At 31.4% G+C, this 19,074-nt stretch overlaps 1 protein-coding gene across 1 annotated transcript; it reads left to right on the top strand.

Moving 5' to 3' along the window:
- The first annotated feature begins 1,272 nt into the window (after positions 1–1,272).
- Positions 1,273–2,998, top strand: LOC108467941 (myb-related protein 308-like). The gene is made up of 2 exons (XM_017768771.2): positions 1,273–1,644; positions 2,127–2,998. The coding sequence occupies exons 1-2, from the start codon at positions 1,512–1,514 to the stop codon at positions 2,780–2,782; spliced, it is 789 nt and encodes a 262-aa protein (XP_017624260.1). The 5' UTR covers positions 1,273–1,511; the 3' UTR covers positions 2,783–2,998.
- Positions 2,999–19,074: the final 16,076 nt, after the last annotated feature.

Here is a 19,074-nt window from a genome sequence, read left to right on the forward strand (position 1 = left end):
AACGCACCATTAGTAGACCACCGATCCATGTAAAGACCAAATTTGACGTCTTGTTTAGTGAAAAATGAAACATGAAGCGTGAGAAGGGCAGATATAGGAGAAGGGCCGTTGAGAAGAAAAAATACATGTGATGAAACACGAAAAAAGAAAAATATAATTATTATAAAAAAAAAGTTGTTGACTGAAGTGATAGCAGGTTTGTTCTTGTAAAAAAACAAGAATGCAAGTTCGGACCTCATGAAACGTATTTTTGAGAGGATTTTTTACTTTAAAACGCTCACGATTTGATAGAACTCAGTTTCGAGTCCAATATAATATCAATATATATATTTATACTATATATAAAGTGATTCATTGAGTTGGTGTCACAAGTCAACACGACATCAATTCAATTGTGAAATTAGTAAAATATTTTTACGTTAAATGGTAATCAATATTATTGTAAGGGTATTTTAATCTTTTCATATTTTTATATAATCTTCAAATAAAATAATTAAAAAGTATTATTTTGGGATTCAAATACAATATCGATAAATTCATATAAACACACTTGCCATTCCACTAATAATCATTTATTGATATTTTTTATAAATATATATTTTCAATATAAGATATTTCCGTACACCCACATTTTAAGTGTGGCAAGATCTAGTATATATATAGGGAGAATATTTTATAATCAAATACTAATAACTTTCTTTAAACATAATTAAATAATAATTAATTATAAATAAATACTAAAACCCTAATTTCTAAATTCGAGACTATAAACCTTAAAACCTGAAGATTATTAATATTTATAAATTTTGTTGGTTTTTTTAACATTAATCTCATGTTCTTATCATATCTGTTCTTTTTTATATAATCTTAGAACTACCCATAGCTCCTCATCAATCCTTAAATAGGAGAAAAATACGCTTCAGTGCACTCGAACCCATATCCTTCTGTACTGACAACAATATCGATGCCAATCGAACTAAGATTCAGGGTGGGTATAGATGGACGATTGGGTGCGGTGCGATGCGTTTAGCTTACTTTTTGTCTCACGCTATAGTATTTAATCTCACAACTATTGCTGTTTTTACATTAACTGCAAGTAAACATACCGTCCATTCAAATCCGCCTACAATCGATTGAATGTTATTTTAATTGATAATAGAATACCACTTGAGATGAGATTCCTGACAATCGATTAAATACATATACATACAAAACAATTTTTCTCACGTGCCATATATATATATAATAGACTGCAACCCTTTCATTACAAACACACAAATCTCAGCCAAAATGCAAACCCATGGTATCTTTTTCATTTGAAAATTAAAGTGAAAAAAAAAAACATATTCATGCCTTTCAAGTTTCAATGGTCTATTTAAAAGAAGGCAAAGCTTTTGGGCAATTGTGCTCCTTAGAGCATCGGTCTTTGTCCCACACTTTCTCTCTCCACCAATATTTGTTGTTGATTTCAATGTATTTTTTTGAAGTATTCTGAGTGATTATAAAAGAGAATGGGAAGGGCTCCTTGTTGTTCTAAAGTTGGGTTGCATAGAGGTCCATGGTCCCCTAAAGAAGATAAATTGCTTGTCAATTACATTCAATCTCATGGTGAAGGAAACTGGAAATCACTTCCTAAGAAAGCCGGTAAGTTTGGGAATACATTTCGATTTTCAGTTCGGGTTACATTCTGTTTGGTTAAATTTGATTATTGGTCTTGTACCATGCGTACAGTTATAGATTTAGTCCGTTTCTCCAACTGAATCATTCTAAGTCCCTATAGTTTTGGAAGTTTAGAATTTTAGTCTTAGCACAAATGACTGTAATTAACCGATTAATTTTATTTTTAGTGAGTAATATGTGAAAGTAAGAATCTAACATGGCATTACAGGTATGATGATATGTTTGAAGCATTGGATTTTGGAAATAGTAGAGCTTAACTTAATTAATTTAACAATTATCCTCAAGTGAGGACTAAATTTTTAAAATTTGAAAAGTATAAGGACTAAAAAGGATCAAATTAAAGTACAAGGATTAAATCCACAACTTCTACAAAATAGAGGGACTAATGGCAGAATTCAACCTATTATATGTTTTGATTTTGATTTTATAGTTATTCGGATTCACAGGGTTGCTTAGGTGTGGAAAGAGTTGTAGGCTTCGGTGGATGAACTATTTAAGACCGGATATTAAGAGAGGTAACATAACACCCGAGGAAGACGACCTTATCATCCGATTACATTCACTTCTCGGCAACCGATGGTCACTCATCGCCGGCAGACTTCCCGGTCGAACCGATAACGAGATAAAAAACTACTGGAACTGCCATCTCAGTAAACGGCTTTTAAACCAAGGAACCGACCCCAACACCCGTAAGAAACTATCACAACAAGCCACGAACACGAGAAAGAACATCAGTGACACAAGCAAACCATTTTCCGAGAGACACAAAATTCATCTCCCGAAACCCATTAGGGTTACCAAATCTTCTTTCCCAAGAAACCAAAGCTTCGAATTGGACAACCACCAATGCAATGCGAACACCCAAGCAGGAGGAAACCCTTCGTCGGACTATGCCTACGCCGCCGACCATGGTGGTGAAAACATGAGGGGGTTTCTGGCCGATGACCTTGATATTCAATTCGAGTGCGAGTCCACTGTATTGGTAAGTGAAGATGATAGCTCATCATTAGAGAAGCTTTACGAAGAGTATCTGCAGATTCTGAACCAAAACGAAGATGACGAAATGCAATTGGATTCTTTTGCTCAATCATTATTGATCTGATTTTAGACAAAGTGTGGGAGACAAAGAAAGAAACACAGAAAGACCGTACGTTGCTGTCTTATGTCGTGCATGTCAAATGGCTCAACTTTGAATCTTAAGCTTTCACGTGCCTACCTTTTCTATCAACTGTTCTATATAAATCGAAAAAATAAAATAAAATTCCCACCGTCCTTGTAATTTTTTTCTCCATTGGTATAAAATTCAAATTTTACTAAAGTTATGCTTGTGATCCATATCCCTTTATCAACAGGAGAATGATAAATTAAATTTTTCTTTTATTTTTTAATATTTTCAATTAAATTTGAATTTTATCATGAGAAAAAATTATCATTTTTCTATTAATAAGAAATATAAATGACGTGAAATTATAATTTCATATAATTCTTTTTCGACATAAATACTTCTTGGAACAAATGAGAAAATTGTATATTCTCCTTTCTGAATTTTAGGATTTCAATTTAAACCCTATTAATATAAAATTTTTATATTATACCATACAAAATTTTTGACTTTGACTCTTGAATAGTACGTGTAGGTGAAAATATGTATGAAATTCCTCTATTACAATGATCGGATCAAATAAATAAATAAGGACATGAATTTCTTTCTCAGTAGTTCAACTTTAAACAGTAAATAACATTATTAATTTGATATATTTTTTATAAAATACGGGTTAAATTGATTTATTTAATAATATATCAACAACCAAGGTAGTACGACGTCGAGGAAATTGCGTGCCTTCCTGTCGACAGCTGATTGGATCCGTCGCTTATATCGTTCTGAAATGCCAACATGTCCACAAGCATGCTATTTGCAATTATTGGATCATGTATGCTACCTTAATTGTATAAATTTCACTTGGTATTTAAACTATTAGTAAATTTATATTTTAGTCATTAATTTTTTTAAAAAGTTATAAAATGATCATTAAAATCTTCGAAAGTTTTTATTTAAGTCATTGGGCTTTTAAGTTTTTTTTTCTAAAAAAGTCTAACTAGTAAGCTCCAAATCACAATTCGATAATTGGTATAGTGAATCAATATCTATTAACGAGTAGAAAAATATACCTTCGATCCTATGTTGTTTCATAAAAACAAAAAAAATTGAACTGTAAAAGAAAATAGGAAGGAGAGCTTTCAATTGATGTAGGTAATACAGACAAAATATAATCATTTTGTAATTTTTCGAAATTGAGCAATCAAAACAAAAATTTACTAATAGTTTAGTGGCCGCGGATATAATTTACCCAAAGTTTTTTTTTCATTACCCTTTCAATGACCATTATTTGATTTGATAGAAAAGAAAAAGATGAAAAACAAAACTGTCCTATGTTCTTTATTGTGTGTACAATATGTCAAATAGTTTTTTATGGTTCAAATTTAGTCCTAATAGTTTGGTTGAAACTTGAACCCCATCTTTCAGCCTTTCACGTGCTTACCTTCTACCAACATCCTTTAATTGGTTCATTCTTGGATTTGTCTAAGACTGCTTTTTCCTAAAATAATTAAGAATTTCCCTCTTTTTCTTCACTTCATTCAAATGAGTAGTTGTATTTTTAATTTTTTTGGTTTGGTAGGACCAAATGTATTGTCATTAATCAATCTCCATGGTTTTTTTTTTTTTTGAAGAATAAGCAATTATAGTCATAATTTTTATAATAAGACACCTTAATTAAAAGGAACGTTTTTAAGTATAAGAATTACCTATAGTCCATTCTCAATCCTTAAATAAGAGGATAATGCGCTTCAGCGTACTCGAACCCACATCCCCTTGCACTGATAACAATATCGATACCAACTGAATTAAGACTCAACCTTCTATTTTTAAATTAATCTCAACTTTTTTAGATTGTGTTAAATTACTCTCAATAATGTTTGAAAGTAGGACCATTTTCTTAATAAATCAATAATAATGCTAAATTTGATTGAGACTTCTCAACAATAATGGGATTACTTTTTTTTCTTCTATAAAAAAACGTTTGGATTATTCTGAAAATAGAATTTTGGATTTTTTTTTTACATCCTCTTTTTTGTATTTGCATAATAAAAAAAAGGGGTAAACTATAAAAATTGTCACTTTTGTTTGTCTCAAATTATATTTTACTCACTTATGTTTGAAATGTTATGTTTTAGTCACTTACGTTATCATTTTGTTACAAAGTGATCACTTTACGGTTAAACTCCATTACCTCCTTAACGACAGTCCTACGTGGCAGTCCAAATGGGTTTTAAATGTCAACTTGGATGCCTAGTTGCTAGGATAAAAATAGGTTTTTAATTAAATAAATTTAATTTGGATTGCCACATAGGATTGTTGTTAGGGAGGCAATGGAGCTTAACAGTAGAGTGACCACTTCGTAACAAAATAATAATGTAAGTGACTAAAACGTAACATTTTAAACATAAGTGACTAAAATATAAGTTGAGGCAACCAAAAGTGACTATTTTTGTAGTTTACCCTAAAAAATTTTGAATTGTCAGAATTAGGAAAAAAAGTTTGTATTACAACTTTTATTTTAATGAGATAAGATAAATAATAAATTTAAGTCTTAGCGATATTCATTTTGATTGAGGGTTGAAAATATTTTGATTCTTATGTTTTTTATTATAAAAATTCTTACTATAATTATATATTATAGGTAGGATGAAATCTTTTGTCAAATATAACATAATGATTTATTTGATCTTCAAACTTTATAAAAAGTCATTGTAGTCTTTCATTTAATTCATTTCTTTTAGCCTTTAAACTAGCGTTGTTTGTCAAATTACCCCAAGATGAATGAACAAATTGATGTCTATTAACTTTGCTGATTTGACATGCACGTTAGGGGTGACCAAAATCCAATTCGTTTCGAAAAACTCGATAAAATTTTCAAATTCGAGTTATTTAAGTTAATCAAGTTATTTGGATCAACTCGAATAAAAAAATAAGTTTTTTGATTTAACTCGAATGTGAATTACACAATTCGAGTTATCCAAAAATCCAAATAAGAAAAGGAAAAACTACGTCATTTTGATAAATGTTTACCTTTTCTAAAGTTAAAAGGTAAAACTATATTGTTTTGATAAATGTTTACTAATTAAGTTAAGAGGCAAAATCATTATATTGTTTATGTTGTTAAATAATTTTATACTTTGTTTCCTAGTTAAATAATCGGTTCATGTAAGCGCAACATTGAGTACAAATAATAGGATTCATTAACTCGACTCGACTTGACTCAATTTTTTTTTACTAGGTTCAATCCGATTCAAAAAAAATTCAAATTGAGTTCGGTTGCTAAAATAGGATTCGTCAACTTGACTAACTCGAAATTTTTTTACTCGATCCGACTCTACTCGATCGAATGCTCACCTCTAATGCACGTAGATTGTAACATCCCTCGCCCGTATCCGACGCTAGGATGGGGTTCGTGGTGCTACCTAACTTAAACTCAACTAACTAAACGAAACTAAGTCGTGAAATCTCAAATAATTTAAAACTTTTCTTTTCACAAACAATCTGCCCCTAACATGGGCTTACAAGCCCAGAACGTTCATCCGGGGTGGTTCGGAACCTAATCGAGAACTCATGAAAAACTTAGAAAAATTTCATGCAACAAAGCTCCACATGCCCATGTGGGTATAAAGCACACGACCGTGTGCTAGGGACACGCCCGTGTTCCAAACCAGTGTCTGAAAACCTGGGCATTCTGCCAAAACCACACGGCCCAAGCACACACCCGTGCCCTATAACCGTGTCATTCACACGGCCGAGACACATGGCCGTGTCTCTTGCCCGTGTACTACTAGCATGCATACGACTTTATGACACGGCATGGACACACGCCCGTGTGGACTACCCGTGTGCTAAAATGACTTTAAAAATTTAAGTTTAGGGCACAGTCATAACACACGCCCATGGGTGTGAACCGTGTGTCACCCACAGGTAAGACACACGATACCACCAAATCATGACATCATCTACTGAATACTTTGACCATTTGCTTAAAATCATTCACATGGCCGGACAACACTAATAAAAAGGGTGAAATTGCCTTTAAAGCTCTCAATTAAAGTTCTTTAGCTATTTAACTCATTTAGGTACTAAAATGAAACTTTTATCTTTTATGCGATTTAGTCCTTTTTCGAAATTGGGCTAGAAAACCTTAAAATTAGCTCATCAAATTTTTCATGCACTAATAAAATCATACTATAACCTCATAAAAATAATAAAAATAATTTTTATAACTTAAGATTTGTGGTCCCGAGATCACTGTTCCGACTAAGCCCTAAATCGGGCTGTTACATAGATGCTACGTCAACAATCAATTAAATTTTTTTAAAATTAAAAAAATTAAAAAAGTATTTAAAATTAAACCATATTAAAATTATTTTAAAAGTTTTAAAATATTTTTTAATATTTATAAAATTAATTAATTGCTAACGTGATATACACATAGATTGTAACGTGAATGTAATAACCAATGCAATTTTAATGGCTAAAAGAGACGAAAAATTAAATGAATGATTAAAATAACTTTTTTTTATAAAATTGGAGAACCGAATATATCATTATTTGTTTAAATAATAAGTATAAAATTGCATGATGGTAAACTAAGAAAAGAAAATTAATTGTAAAAAAAGGCTCTCAAGTTTCAAACTTAGGTTTCATTTTCAATCAGTTGTCCTTTTTATGCGCACAAAATCAAATAAATATATTGTTGTTTGTTTGATATGATTTTGGTTGTCTTTTATTTGAAATTAAATCACCAAAATATATTCATTAAATCAAATAAATATTTTTTGTTTGTTTGTTATGATTAGATTTACAAATATCTAAATATTCTCTTATTTGTGTTAAATTATAAAGTAAAATTTTAAAAGTTAAATATATTTTAAGTAAAGTTTTAAAATTGAAATGGTGGTCGAATTGATCGATCACTTTGGTTCATATGGTTCGATTAAATGAATCATTAAAATATAAAACTAAAGATATTTTTTTTAACAAAAACAATTCAATCAGTTTTTTTAGCCTATACTGATTCATAGGTCAACTAGTCTGATACCTCTCTTCGGGCTGATACTCCAAAGTGACCTGTTTAGTTGGTTCAAACAACCATAACTCTAAGTCTCTACATTTCGTAAATTTGGAATTTAGTCCTCTAATTTTTATTTTATAAAGTTTAATCTATCAATTTTATGGATTTGAAAATTTATTTTCAAATTATATATAACTTCGTAATATTTTAATTGAAAACTTAGCTATATTAACTATTTAAATTAATTAATAAAAATATAAAAATATAAAACCAAATTATATTAGAAATTAAAATATAAGAATTAAATAATTTTTCATAAAATGAAAAAAAAAACAGTGGGTGTGTGCCACGTGTATGTCCAAAGGACATTTCTTTAACATATAGGTATAAATTAATATAAAACAAAGTTTATGATTGCATTTTTAGAGAGAAAATTCATATATGAGACAATATTTTTGGAAAGAGCAATCGCAAACTTTGAAAAGATTAATTTTCATAGATTATAAAACGAATATGAAACATATATTGGTTGTACAAAATAAAAGTCCAATATACTTTTTATATATTTAAAATTTAGTCTTTATATTTTTATTTCAAGAAATTTAGTCAATATACTTTTCATATTTAAAATATAAGTCCAATTGTCAATATTGTTAAATTTTTTCATAAAATTCATATTCATTATAATATTATTTTTTGTTGTATGACTATCAAGTGAATCTTTTTATTTAAAAATAAAACACCAATCAATTTAATAAATTTTTAAAAAGTATCAATTTTAAAATTAAAAAGAAAAACTAAAATCATAAAAATAAAAACAAACGAACTGAATTTCAACGGTACAAAAGCAGTGAAACTTGACGCATATTTTAATCATATAGAAAATACTGTGATGCAATCTATATAAGATAATTATTTAGTACACCCTTAAATTGAAAATTTTTCACCATTACCTCTTTAAAATTTTTAAATTTTAAAATTTTAAATTAATAAAGGTAAAAATATATTTTGGTCCCTTAAAAATATAAAATTAATCCTTTAAAAATTATAAAAATATAGTTTATTAAAATGGTGGGATTATATTTTCTCTACTGTAAAAATTACAATTTAATTTCAACCCTCTAAAGATAATTTCTAGCTTCGCCCGTGAAAATTTTGAACTCCACCAATAAAATTAAAATTTTATCATTTGTTGTTAAATTATTTTTAAAATTAAATAAAAACATAAGGTAAAATGTCAACCTACATGTAAAATTTAAAAAATCTACCAAATAATTACCCGTAGCCAATAAAATATAAGTTGAATCTTAGTTTCACGTGCTTGCCTTCTACCAAACTATATATATATATATATATATATATATATATATATATGATTATGTCCACAATTTGTTTTATTTAATTTGTAACGTGCACAAAATCCATACTACCAATGAAAGTCGTCCCAACAGATTCTCAAGCATGAAAATGGATAAAGTCGTCCACAATTTGTATAAATATTTCATGTGTTTTGCATAGTATTGTAATTTAATTTAGGTTAAAATAGGTCATAGCTCCTTGTATTCTTTATCAATTTTAATTTTAGTCCTTATACATTTTTTAGTAATTTAGTTTTTCTACTTTTCAGATTTCAAAATTTAGGTTTTAACAATAAAAGTATAGAGACTATATTTCAAATTTATTGGAATGAGTTTTTTTTTTTCTTTTGCGATGTGTTTTTCTCTTTCTTATGTTGGGTGTGTTTGTACTTCTTTTTTTTACAACTGCGATTCAAACCCGGGCTATTTTTGAGAAGGTGAACACCCAACCAATATAAGCCACAACTTAGGGTTCAAGTTTGTAACACCCCAAAATTTTTTGTTTATTCTGGTAATGGAATAGTGAATTTGCAAGAAATTTAAGAAATTTATTAGATAAAATAGTTCTTATAGAAATAAAGTTGATTTGGATACGATAGGCTATATATGTTAAGTGTGTGTTTGATAGTTTTGTGTATGTTTTAAGTGATGCATGACCATTCATTGAAGTTGTTAGTTACAATTATCATGATGAATATGTTTGTGATTGTAGTGAAAACAACTTTGACATGGTAGGTGAATAAGGACTTGAATATGTTTGATTGTTGAATGGTTAAATATATGAATTGTTTGTCATGATCTTGGTTTGATGATATATTCTTGTGTAAGGTTGAATGAATAACTTGGAAATGGTTTGAAGTTCATTGAATTAGGTACCAAAGGTGGATTTTTCCAAAACAGGGGCAACATCTCGATCGCAGGCTTCTTGACATCGCAACATCATCATCTCAGAGAGTGATGTCGCGATGAGTATATGCATGTCGTCTCGATGTTAGTCAAGGGATTTTTAAAACTTTACGATTTGGCCCTAATTCAAGCGTGGACTAGTATAAGAGTATTCTTAAGCCTGTATAAGTCTCGAAATTGATTGAATATAATACCATATGTCTGTCTTGTATGCATTGATAAGTGTCAAAAGTAATATGTTTTAATCAAGTTCTTAATGTGTTTTTGGATGATTAATCAATGCAAAATGGTGAATTTTATGCTCCTAATACTTTAAAGTCATGTTTCTATAATTAGGAGAGCATATGGGAGCGAAAACGAAGCGAAAATCGAACAATTGGAGCAGATTTCAGGAACTACATGGGTTGGACACACAGCCGTGTGGATTTCGCGATTCGCATATTCCAAATAAGCGGAAAAATGCAATTTTTAGGTTTTTCAGGCATTTTAAGACATATAAATACCAAATATAAGAAGAGAAAAGTGGGGCCGATAGAGAGCATTGAAGAAATAACTTAGAAAACACCATTGAAGTCAACTCTGAAGCATATTTCCATCAAGATTGAAGATCTCCTTTTAATTTCTTTGAATTTTATTATGAGTTTCTTTATTTCTAGCAGTTATACTAACTTTGAGATTCTTTTATTCGTGATTATGAACTAATTTTCTAAATGCCCAGAGGAGATGAAACCTATAATGAATTCTGTCTTTTGATTTCTATTTTACACAATAAATACTTGAATCTTGTTCTCATTTATGTATGCTTAGTTCATGATTTAATATTTTCCTGATTACTAATTCATGTTTGATGTGCTTAATTTAGAGGAAGAATAGACCCTGTTTAAGAGTAGATCTAACACAATTGAGTGGAGTTACATGTAATTCTAGAAATAGGACGACATAAATCCACCGGATTAGAGTCAAATATAATAGGGGAATTCATAAATAGAGTTAATGCGATAATAGGGGTTTTAATTAGAAAGCAATTTCAATTAATCAACCTAGAGTCAATTGCTTTTAGTCTTAAAGAGAGATATTAGCATAATTTAGGGATTTCTACGGATCAAGATATTAAGTGAATAAATTGTTTAATTCAGATTGATAATGACAGATGCAATCTAGGTGGATTCTTTCCCGGGTATTGTTTCACTTGTTTGTAATTATTCGATTATTTTCCTGATTTGTTCTTTGCCTAATTCTTAGTTAATTAATTTAGTTAATTTTAGTTTAATTCAATCAATTCAATTTGTCAATTAAATAATAGAAAGACGGTAATTACTAGTACTTTTAGTCTTCGTGGGAACAATATATTTGCTCACCGTAGCTATATTATTTATCGATAAGTGCACTTGCCTTTATCGTATTTTTAGTTGGTTTCGTGGACATCAAGTTTTTGGCGTCGTTTCTGGGGACATCATGTATTTAAAAGTATTATACATGAATTGGATGTTTATTTCATTGTGGTTACTTTAATAACTAATGTAACATTCTGTAGCTTAAACTTGACCATTGGGTCAGGTAAGAAGTGTTACAAATGGGGCAATCACTACAGGAAAATAGACTTTTAGCAGCGCTTTTTTTAGCCTTTAGCGGCGCTTATAAGCGCCCCTAAAACTTTTAGCGGCGCTTTCTAAAACGCCGCAAAAAACGCAGCTATAGGTAACGCCACAAAATTTTATGGCGTTTATTGAAAAAATGCCGCTAAAAGTCACGAATTTTAGCGGCCTTTCTAAAACGCCGCAAAAAACGCCGCTATAGGTAACGCCACATAATTTTATAGCGTTTATTGAAAAAACGCCGCTAAAAGCCACGGCTTTTGGCGGCGTTTGTGGTAAAAGCGCCGCTAAAAGCCACGGCTTTTAAAGGCGTTTGTGGGTGAAGCGTCGCTAAAAGTCATGGCTTTTAGCGGCGTTTGTGGGTAAAGCGCCGCTAAAAGTCATGGCTTTTAGCGGCGCTTTTTCTACAAATGCCGCTAATTTTTGCAGATTTGCAATATTTTTTTTCACCAATATCCAGCCCTTTCGCATTAAAATCCAACCAAATACAACAAATATATTATAAAATGCATAAAAACAAAGAAATTTAGCATAAAAATACAACCAAAAACATTAATTCTAAATGATACTTCAATTTTAACGAAAGATATATGATATAATTAATAAATAAAGTATAATTTAAAATATTTTTACAATAATGTTAAACGTGACAAAACTTAAAAACATTCTTACAATAAGAAAACTAATGTCTAAGATGGCGGCTTTTGCGATTCTTTGAAACATATGCATCATCTGCTGAAGTCAGAGTGGAGGTCATCGTACTTTTTGCTCGCTCTGCTACCATCGCTCGTGCCTCTGCCTCTCTCATTGCAGTAGCTGCCTCCTCTCTCTGCCTCCGCCTAAGTTATTATGGAGTTCTTCATATTTTCGTTCAACCTCGGCAATTTGCTCAACCGTGTTCGCTTGCATCCGAGCTATCTGGTCTCTTAACCTCTGAACTTGACTTGAGCTTGACTTAGGAAGGCATGTATTCTTGGGAGCCGGATCCAAAATATTGGGTCGGGTAACACAGATCCTTGAAATCGAACTCGACCAGTACCTTTCGGGACCCAAAACTTGGTGATAATTACATTATCAATGTTCGAAGATTAACAGAACTATCACTCGAAGCAATCGCTTCATATTCCGCCTTCTTCTCCTTTAGTTTCTCCTAAAAAATCAATTAAAAAGTTAGAAACGAAATATATAATAAAAAGGAATGCAACATAACTTAACATTATTTAAAACTACTAATGATGAATTGAATTAAACAATTATAATTAAAGATTATAAATATTTAGAATAAATCAAATATTATTAAGTAAATATACCATAATTTCTCCAGCTTCGGATGTCATAGGAGATCCATCTTTCTTCCTATGCGTAATCTCAAAAAGCTGAAGGCGTCCAACTTTTTGTCCGGATTTGACTTCCTACAATATAGTAGTAAGAATATTATTTAATAATAAAAAGTTATTAATATTGGAAAGAATTAATAAATTCATAATACCACGGCCTCAGCTACGGAAGCAAAACTTCTCGATTCTCGGTAATGCGTGAATTTTGTTTTTGCTCATTGTTTGTTCCAACTCGCTCACATCCTACATAATAAAATTATTATTACGTATATAGTAAACACTATATATAAGAGTTTGGAAATATGCAATACCTCTCATTTCTTTGAATTCCAAAATCTAACCGCATCTTCCCATTGATACCTCAGCATTCCCGGTGGAACATTTCTCAATTTTTCCTCGAGGCTTATGTCTTTCTTAAAATATTGTTTCTTTAAAGTGCTTTTATTGTCTCTCCATCTTTTACCTAATGCCTTCTTGATATAATCATCGAAGACTTCTAAAGCAAATCTCTCTAAAAAACATAAGTTTAGAATGTAAATATGAATGAAACTTAAACCAAAGTATTATAAATTGCATTCACATTTTGTTACCTTAATATTAGCGAGAGCACGATTTTTGTTACTATCGGGCATGTGATGCCATGATTAAGTAGTTGATGGGCAACATATTTGCATTTCGTGCTAAAATGCCCAAATACCCCGCTAAAAGTCGAGCTTCAGATCCAACAGTGACCATGAGTATTTCTACTTACTTTAACACGCTCGACAGGATCTAAGTCGTATAAATCTCTAAGCGGCGTCGTCCTCGAACTCTGTCGTCCCACCACTTTCATTTGAAAAATGATATACTATTATTATATTAAAATTGACAAATAATTCAATAATAAAAGTCAACACATGTAAAATGAACATAACATTACTTTGAAATTCTTCAGCTCATCAAGTGTCTCCGGCATATTCAAGATCCAACAACTGCTCGCTGTTCACTATTTCCTTCTTCCGAATTTGGAGTATTCTGGACAATACTTAAATCTCGTAATCTTTTTCTACGCATTTTTCCTGTAATACACATAAAATAGTTAAAGTTTTAGTAACAAATTACAACAATAGTAGTACATATAAAATAGTTAAATTATATAACATGACAAAGATTAAAATTATAATATTACATATAATTAAAAAATTGTAAAATCTTACTACATCATTATTCGTAAATATCTTCATCCACGTCATGTCGAGCCCATTGATGTTGTGTATTAGTACTATGGATATTTTCATCTAAGTTTTGTTCTGAAAAAGGAAATGTTTCTGATCTTTCAACGATGTCATCTCTACTTCCATTACCCATGTCAAACAAGTCTCTAGGGGTGTTCCGGAGTACAACATACCAACCCTCATCAGTTGAATCTTTCGAATAAAAAACTTGTTTCACTTGAGAGGAAAATACATATGGCTCGTCCATCAATTGTTGTCCAGTGTGAATCAAGCGAGAGAAATTCAACATTGTAAAACTAAATTGATCTTCTTTAATTCCTCGAGCAGTATTAACATCAGCCCAATCACACCGAAATAATACAACTTTCCATCTGCCATAGTAATCCAACTCAATAATGTCTGTAAGAAGTCTGTAATACTCCACATTACCCTCAACCGGATTACTGTCCCTAGCACTAGCATAACTTGTAATTGAAGAATTAACAATAACTCCACAATTTTGAGTTCTCCTCATTCCCTCACGATACTTTGTATGAAATCTGTATCCATTGATGAGGAAGGCACTATATCTTTTTATTATTCTGTTCGGACCTTGGAAAAGCCATTTAACTTCGTCATTGACGTCCTTTCCACTCCAAACCTATTGAATCGAAAGTAAATTGAATAATTAACTAAATTTCGGGATTATATGTAACTTATTAACTTTAGTTACATACTGTTTGACTTAACCATTCAAGAAAAGATTCTGTGAATAACTTATTAATCTCTCGATGTTGCAATCTTCGAGAGCGTGCACGAGATCTCAAAATTTGTTTGTACTCACTATGTTAAAAACAAGTGTAATTGGTTAGAAGATAAACAAATCAAAATGACGAATATGTTAGGAAATTTTAGAACTTACTTGCGTAACGGTTCAACTAAATCGTGGTGAAAAAGTACATATCGATGTGCTTGTATCCACGATATATCATCTAATTCTGCAATTTCAACTTTGCCGATTGGTTCTCCATAACTTTGGAATAAATAAGTTTCGGCCAAGTTATGATCATTGAGCCCAGCATTTCTATTTGGTCTATTAAATCGTGTTTCAATATCTTCTAAATATCTAGAACAGAATGTCATGCACTCCTCTGCTAAGTAGCCTTCAGCAATTGATCCTTCTGGATAACGCTTATTGCGACAATAAGATTTCAATTTGCTTAGGAACCTAAATACGATATACAATATTTATCAAAAGTTGTAACTAAATGTATAGACGCGAATAAATAAATACTTGACAAATAAATTAGCACATTTCTATTGGATACATCCATCGATAAAAAACCGGTCCACCAAGTATTACTTTGTGAGGGAGATGGATTACCAAGTACACCATAATAGTGAAGAAGGAAGGTCGAAAGATCTTCTCCAAATTGCATAAAGTCAAAGCAACTCGATCCTGTACTTTCTTAAGTTCTTCAACATCCAAAACCTTGCCACAAATAGCTTTCATTATATTGGATAGTTCAATTATACAGGACGTCACATTTTTTGACATGCAGCACTGTAAAGCAACTGGGAGTAAATCTTGCATCAAGATGTGGTAATCATGTGATTTTAATGAATATAATCTTCGATCTTTAAGACTCACACATCGAGATATATTTAACGCATACGCATCTGGGACCTTTATATCCTTCAACACCATACAAAACACCTCTTTTTCTTCCTTTGACATTGAAAAAATAGAATGCGGCAACCGATATTTCCCATTCGGAAGTACTTGAGGATGAAGATCACGCCGAATTCTCATGTCAACTAAATCAAGTCGACTCTGAAGATTGTCTTTTGATTTTCCATCAACATTCAAAATTGTCCCAATTATGTTCTCGCAGACATTCTTTTCAATATGCATGACATCAAGATTGTGGCGTAAAATATTATGCTCCCAATAAGGCAACTAAAAAAAATACTTCTTTTTTTCCACAAGTCTGCCTCATTAGGATCATCCTCTTCGTCAGATTCATCATCGGATTCATCCCTCGATCTTCTCTTTGACTGCGTGTTAGGTGGTTGATTTATCTTCCCATAACTAAAGTTGATATCTTTTAACATAAACAAGATTTCAAATCCAACGGTCTGTTGAGGAGCTCCTCTGTACTCTTCAGTACCTTCAAATAGAGTCCTCTGAAATCTAAATTTATGATTTCCATCTAACCACCGACGATGGCCCATGTAAGAAAACTTCTTTCCATTGTACAACCACTTCGAACAAGTTTTCGCAGCACAACAAGGACAAGCATAACGTCCTTTAGTACTCCAACCCGATAAATTAGCATAAGTCAGGAAATTATTAATTGTCCACAATAAAGCTGCACGTAAATAAAAGTTCTCTTTTCTTAATACATCATATGTCTCAACACCCGACCATAATTATTTTAACTCTTCAATAAGTGGCTGCAAATAGATGTCAATATCATTTCCGGGACCTTTCTCTCCAGGAATAATCATTGATAAAATAAACGAAGATTGCTTCATGCAAATCCATGGAGGCAAATTGTAAGGAACAAGCACTACAGGCCAAGTACTACACGAAGTACTCATGATTTTAAATGGATTAAAGCCATCAGCTGCTAGCCCAAGCCTCACATTTCGAGGATCACTTGCAAAGCTTGAAAATTTCATGTCAAATGATTTCCAAGCTAAAGAATCCGCAGGATGTCTTAACAATCCATCATCGGTCCGTTGATCATTATGCCACCTCATAGATTCAGTCGTCTTTGACGACATGAAAAGCCTTTGAAGTCTTGGTATTAGGGGAAAGTATCGCAAAACCTTGACTGGCTTCTTTCTTAACTGTGCCCCACCTTCATCTACATTCACATCTTCTGTATTCTCATTCATCCAACGAGACTTGCCGCAAACATTACAACACTGTTGGTTCTTTTGATCACCCCAGTACAACATGCAGTCATTTGGGCAACTATGAATTTTATCGTACCCAAGTCCCAAATCTTTTATTAGTCTCTTCATATCTTGACAAGATTAGGGGATTTTTACAAAAGGAAACATCTCTCTCAGAAACTCTAGCAGCATTGTAAAAGAATTTCCAGTCCACCCTCCCAAACATTTTAAGTGAAATAAACGAATGCAGAAGGACAATTTTGAATATTTTGATCCCTCGTAAAGTTCTTCGTTCATTTCATTAAGTAAATTGTAGAACATCGCCGCTTCTTCATTTGGCTCCTCATAAGGTGCACTTGTTCCCGTTTCGCCAAAAACATTTCCACCAATATTACAATCATTGGATGCAATAAAGTCAGGTGGAAACGATTGCTCACCATGACTGTGCATATTAAATGCATCCCGCAACATACCTTCCATGTCATCTTGTCTAACATACTGATGGTAATCAGTATCAGAATAAGTCAGATTAATCGTTGAAGAAGTTCCACTAGATGTACACTCTCCATGGAAAATCCATTTTTTATACCCCCGAATAAAGCCATCAACAATTAGATGTTCGTAGACAACTTCACGAGTATGCCAATTGATGTTGCCACACTTCTTACACGGGCAAAGAATCATATTCTCTTGGCTTGCATTTTGAAATGCAAAATTCAGAAAAGTTTGTACTCCATTCCGATAGGCGTTGCTTACCCTTGACAATTTCATCCAACTCCTATCCATTTCGTAGTTCTTGAATTCTAAAGTTGACAATTAATTACATGTAAGTCGTTTATTATGTAAGTCTTGATATGATATATTTTATGTTTTATGTAAGTTATGTAGCTTATGTAAGTTATGGAATTTGAACTTTAAACTATATGCTTTTAAGGAAATTATTAGATTACACTACATGTATTAGTTAAGTTATGTAAGTTGTTATGTACATTATGTGAGTTATGTAAATTATGTAAGTTATGTGAGTTATGTAAGTTGTTATGTAAATTATGTAAGTTATATGAGTTATGTAAGTTATGTAATTTATTTAAGTAATGATCAATATTAATACTATTTTGATAAAATTAGTTATAACTTTTAAAGACATTTAAAATTATTAAATATTAAAATCAACATTATTAATATAAAAATAGTAATTTGAAGTCTTTTTGAATTTTTTAAGATTCATCATACGTGGCGTTGTTACACCTAGGAGGATCCATTATATCTTATACTCGATATAAGGCAACCCATCGGTTTCCAGCCTATATACTTTGAATCTTTAAAATATTTAAAATAAGGTTGGAGAGAAGGTCAGCTATTGTTGTAATTTTAATGGACAAGCAAGCTACATGATAATAAATATTCAATAGTAAATGAGCTCGATAGAACTTTTTTCAAGTCTTTTTGAATTTTTTAAGATTTGTAACACCCCAAACCCGGCCCAGAAGTTATGACCGGATCCGGCATGCCACATCAAAACGTAAAAAAAAAAAATTCCATTCTAAGTCCAGAAAATCGTACTTGATGTTCAAAAGATTAATTCATTAAGGGTTAAAGTGAAAGGAAGTCATGCACCGGTAGGAAACCGGAAAGAGGTGGTGAGTCCATCTGATTGCTTAAGTACCAAGCTCCTTCGGATCCAATCCTAGACATGCATACCGCCATTGCCACACCTTAACGTCATGGATATTTCTAGAAACCGATTTGATTAAGTCATTTTTAGGAAAAGTGATTAATTTTGAAAAATACTTTCATTGCGGAAGCTTTGCTTGTTGTCGTGTTATTTTGAAATCAACTGTTGTTTTTGAAAACGCGCCTAAAGCTATCCAATTTCAACAGTTAAAATAAATATTATCTATCTTAATAAAACATATAAAACCATCAAAATAAATAAGCGGCCTTATTACATTTAAAAGCCCAAAACCTCAAACGTAATTAAA

This window comes from Gossypium arboreum, chromosome 8, assembly GCF_025698485.1.
Source record: "Gossypium arboreum isolate Shixiya-1 chromosome 8, ASM2569848v2, whole genome shotgun sequence".
Classification (NCBI taxonomy): domain Eukaryota; kingdom Viridiplantae; phylum Streptophyta; class Magnoliopsida; order Malvales; family Malvaceae; genus Gossypium; species Gossypium arboreum.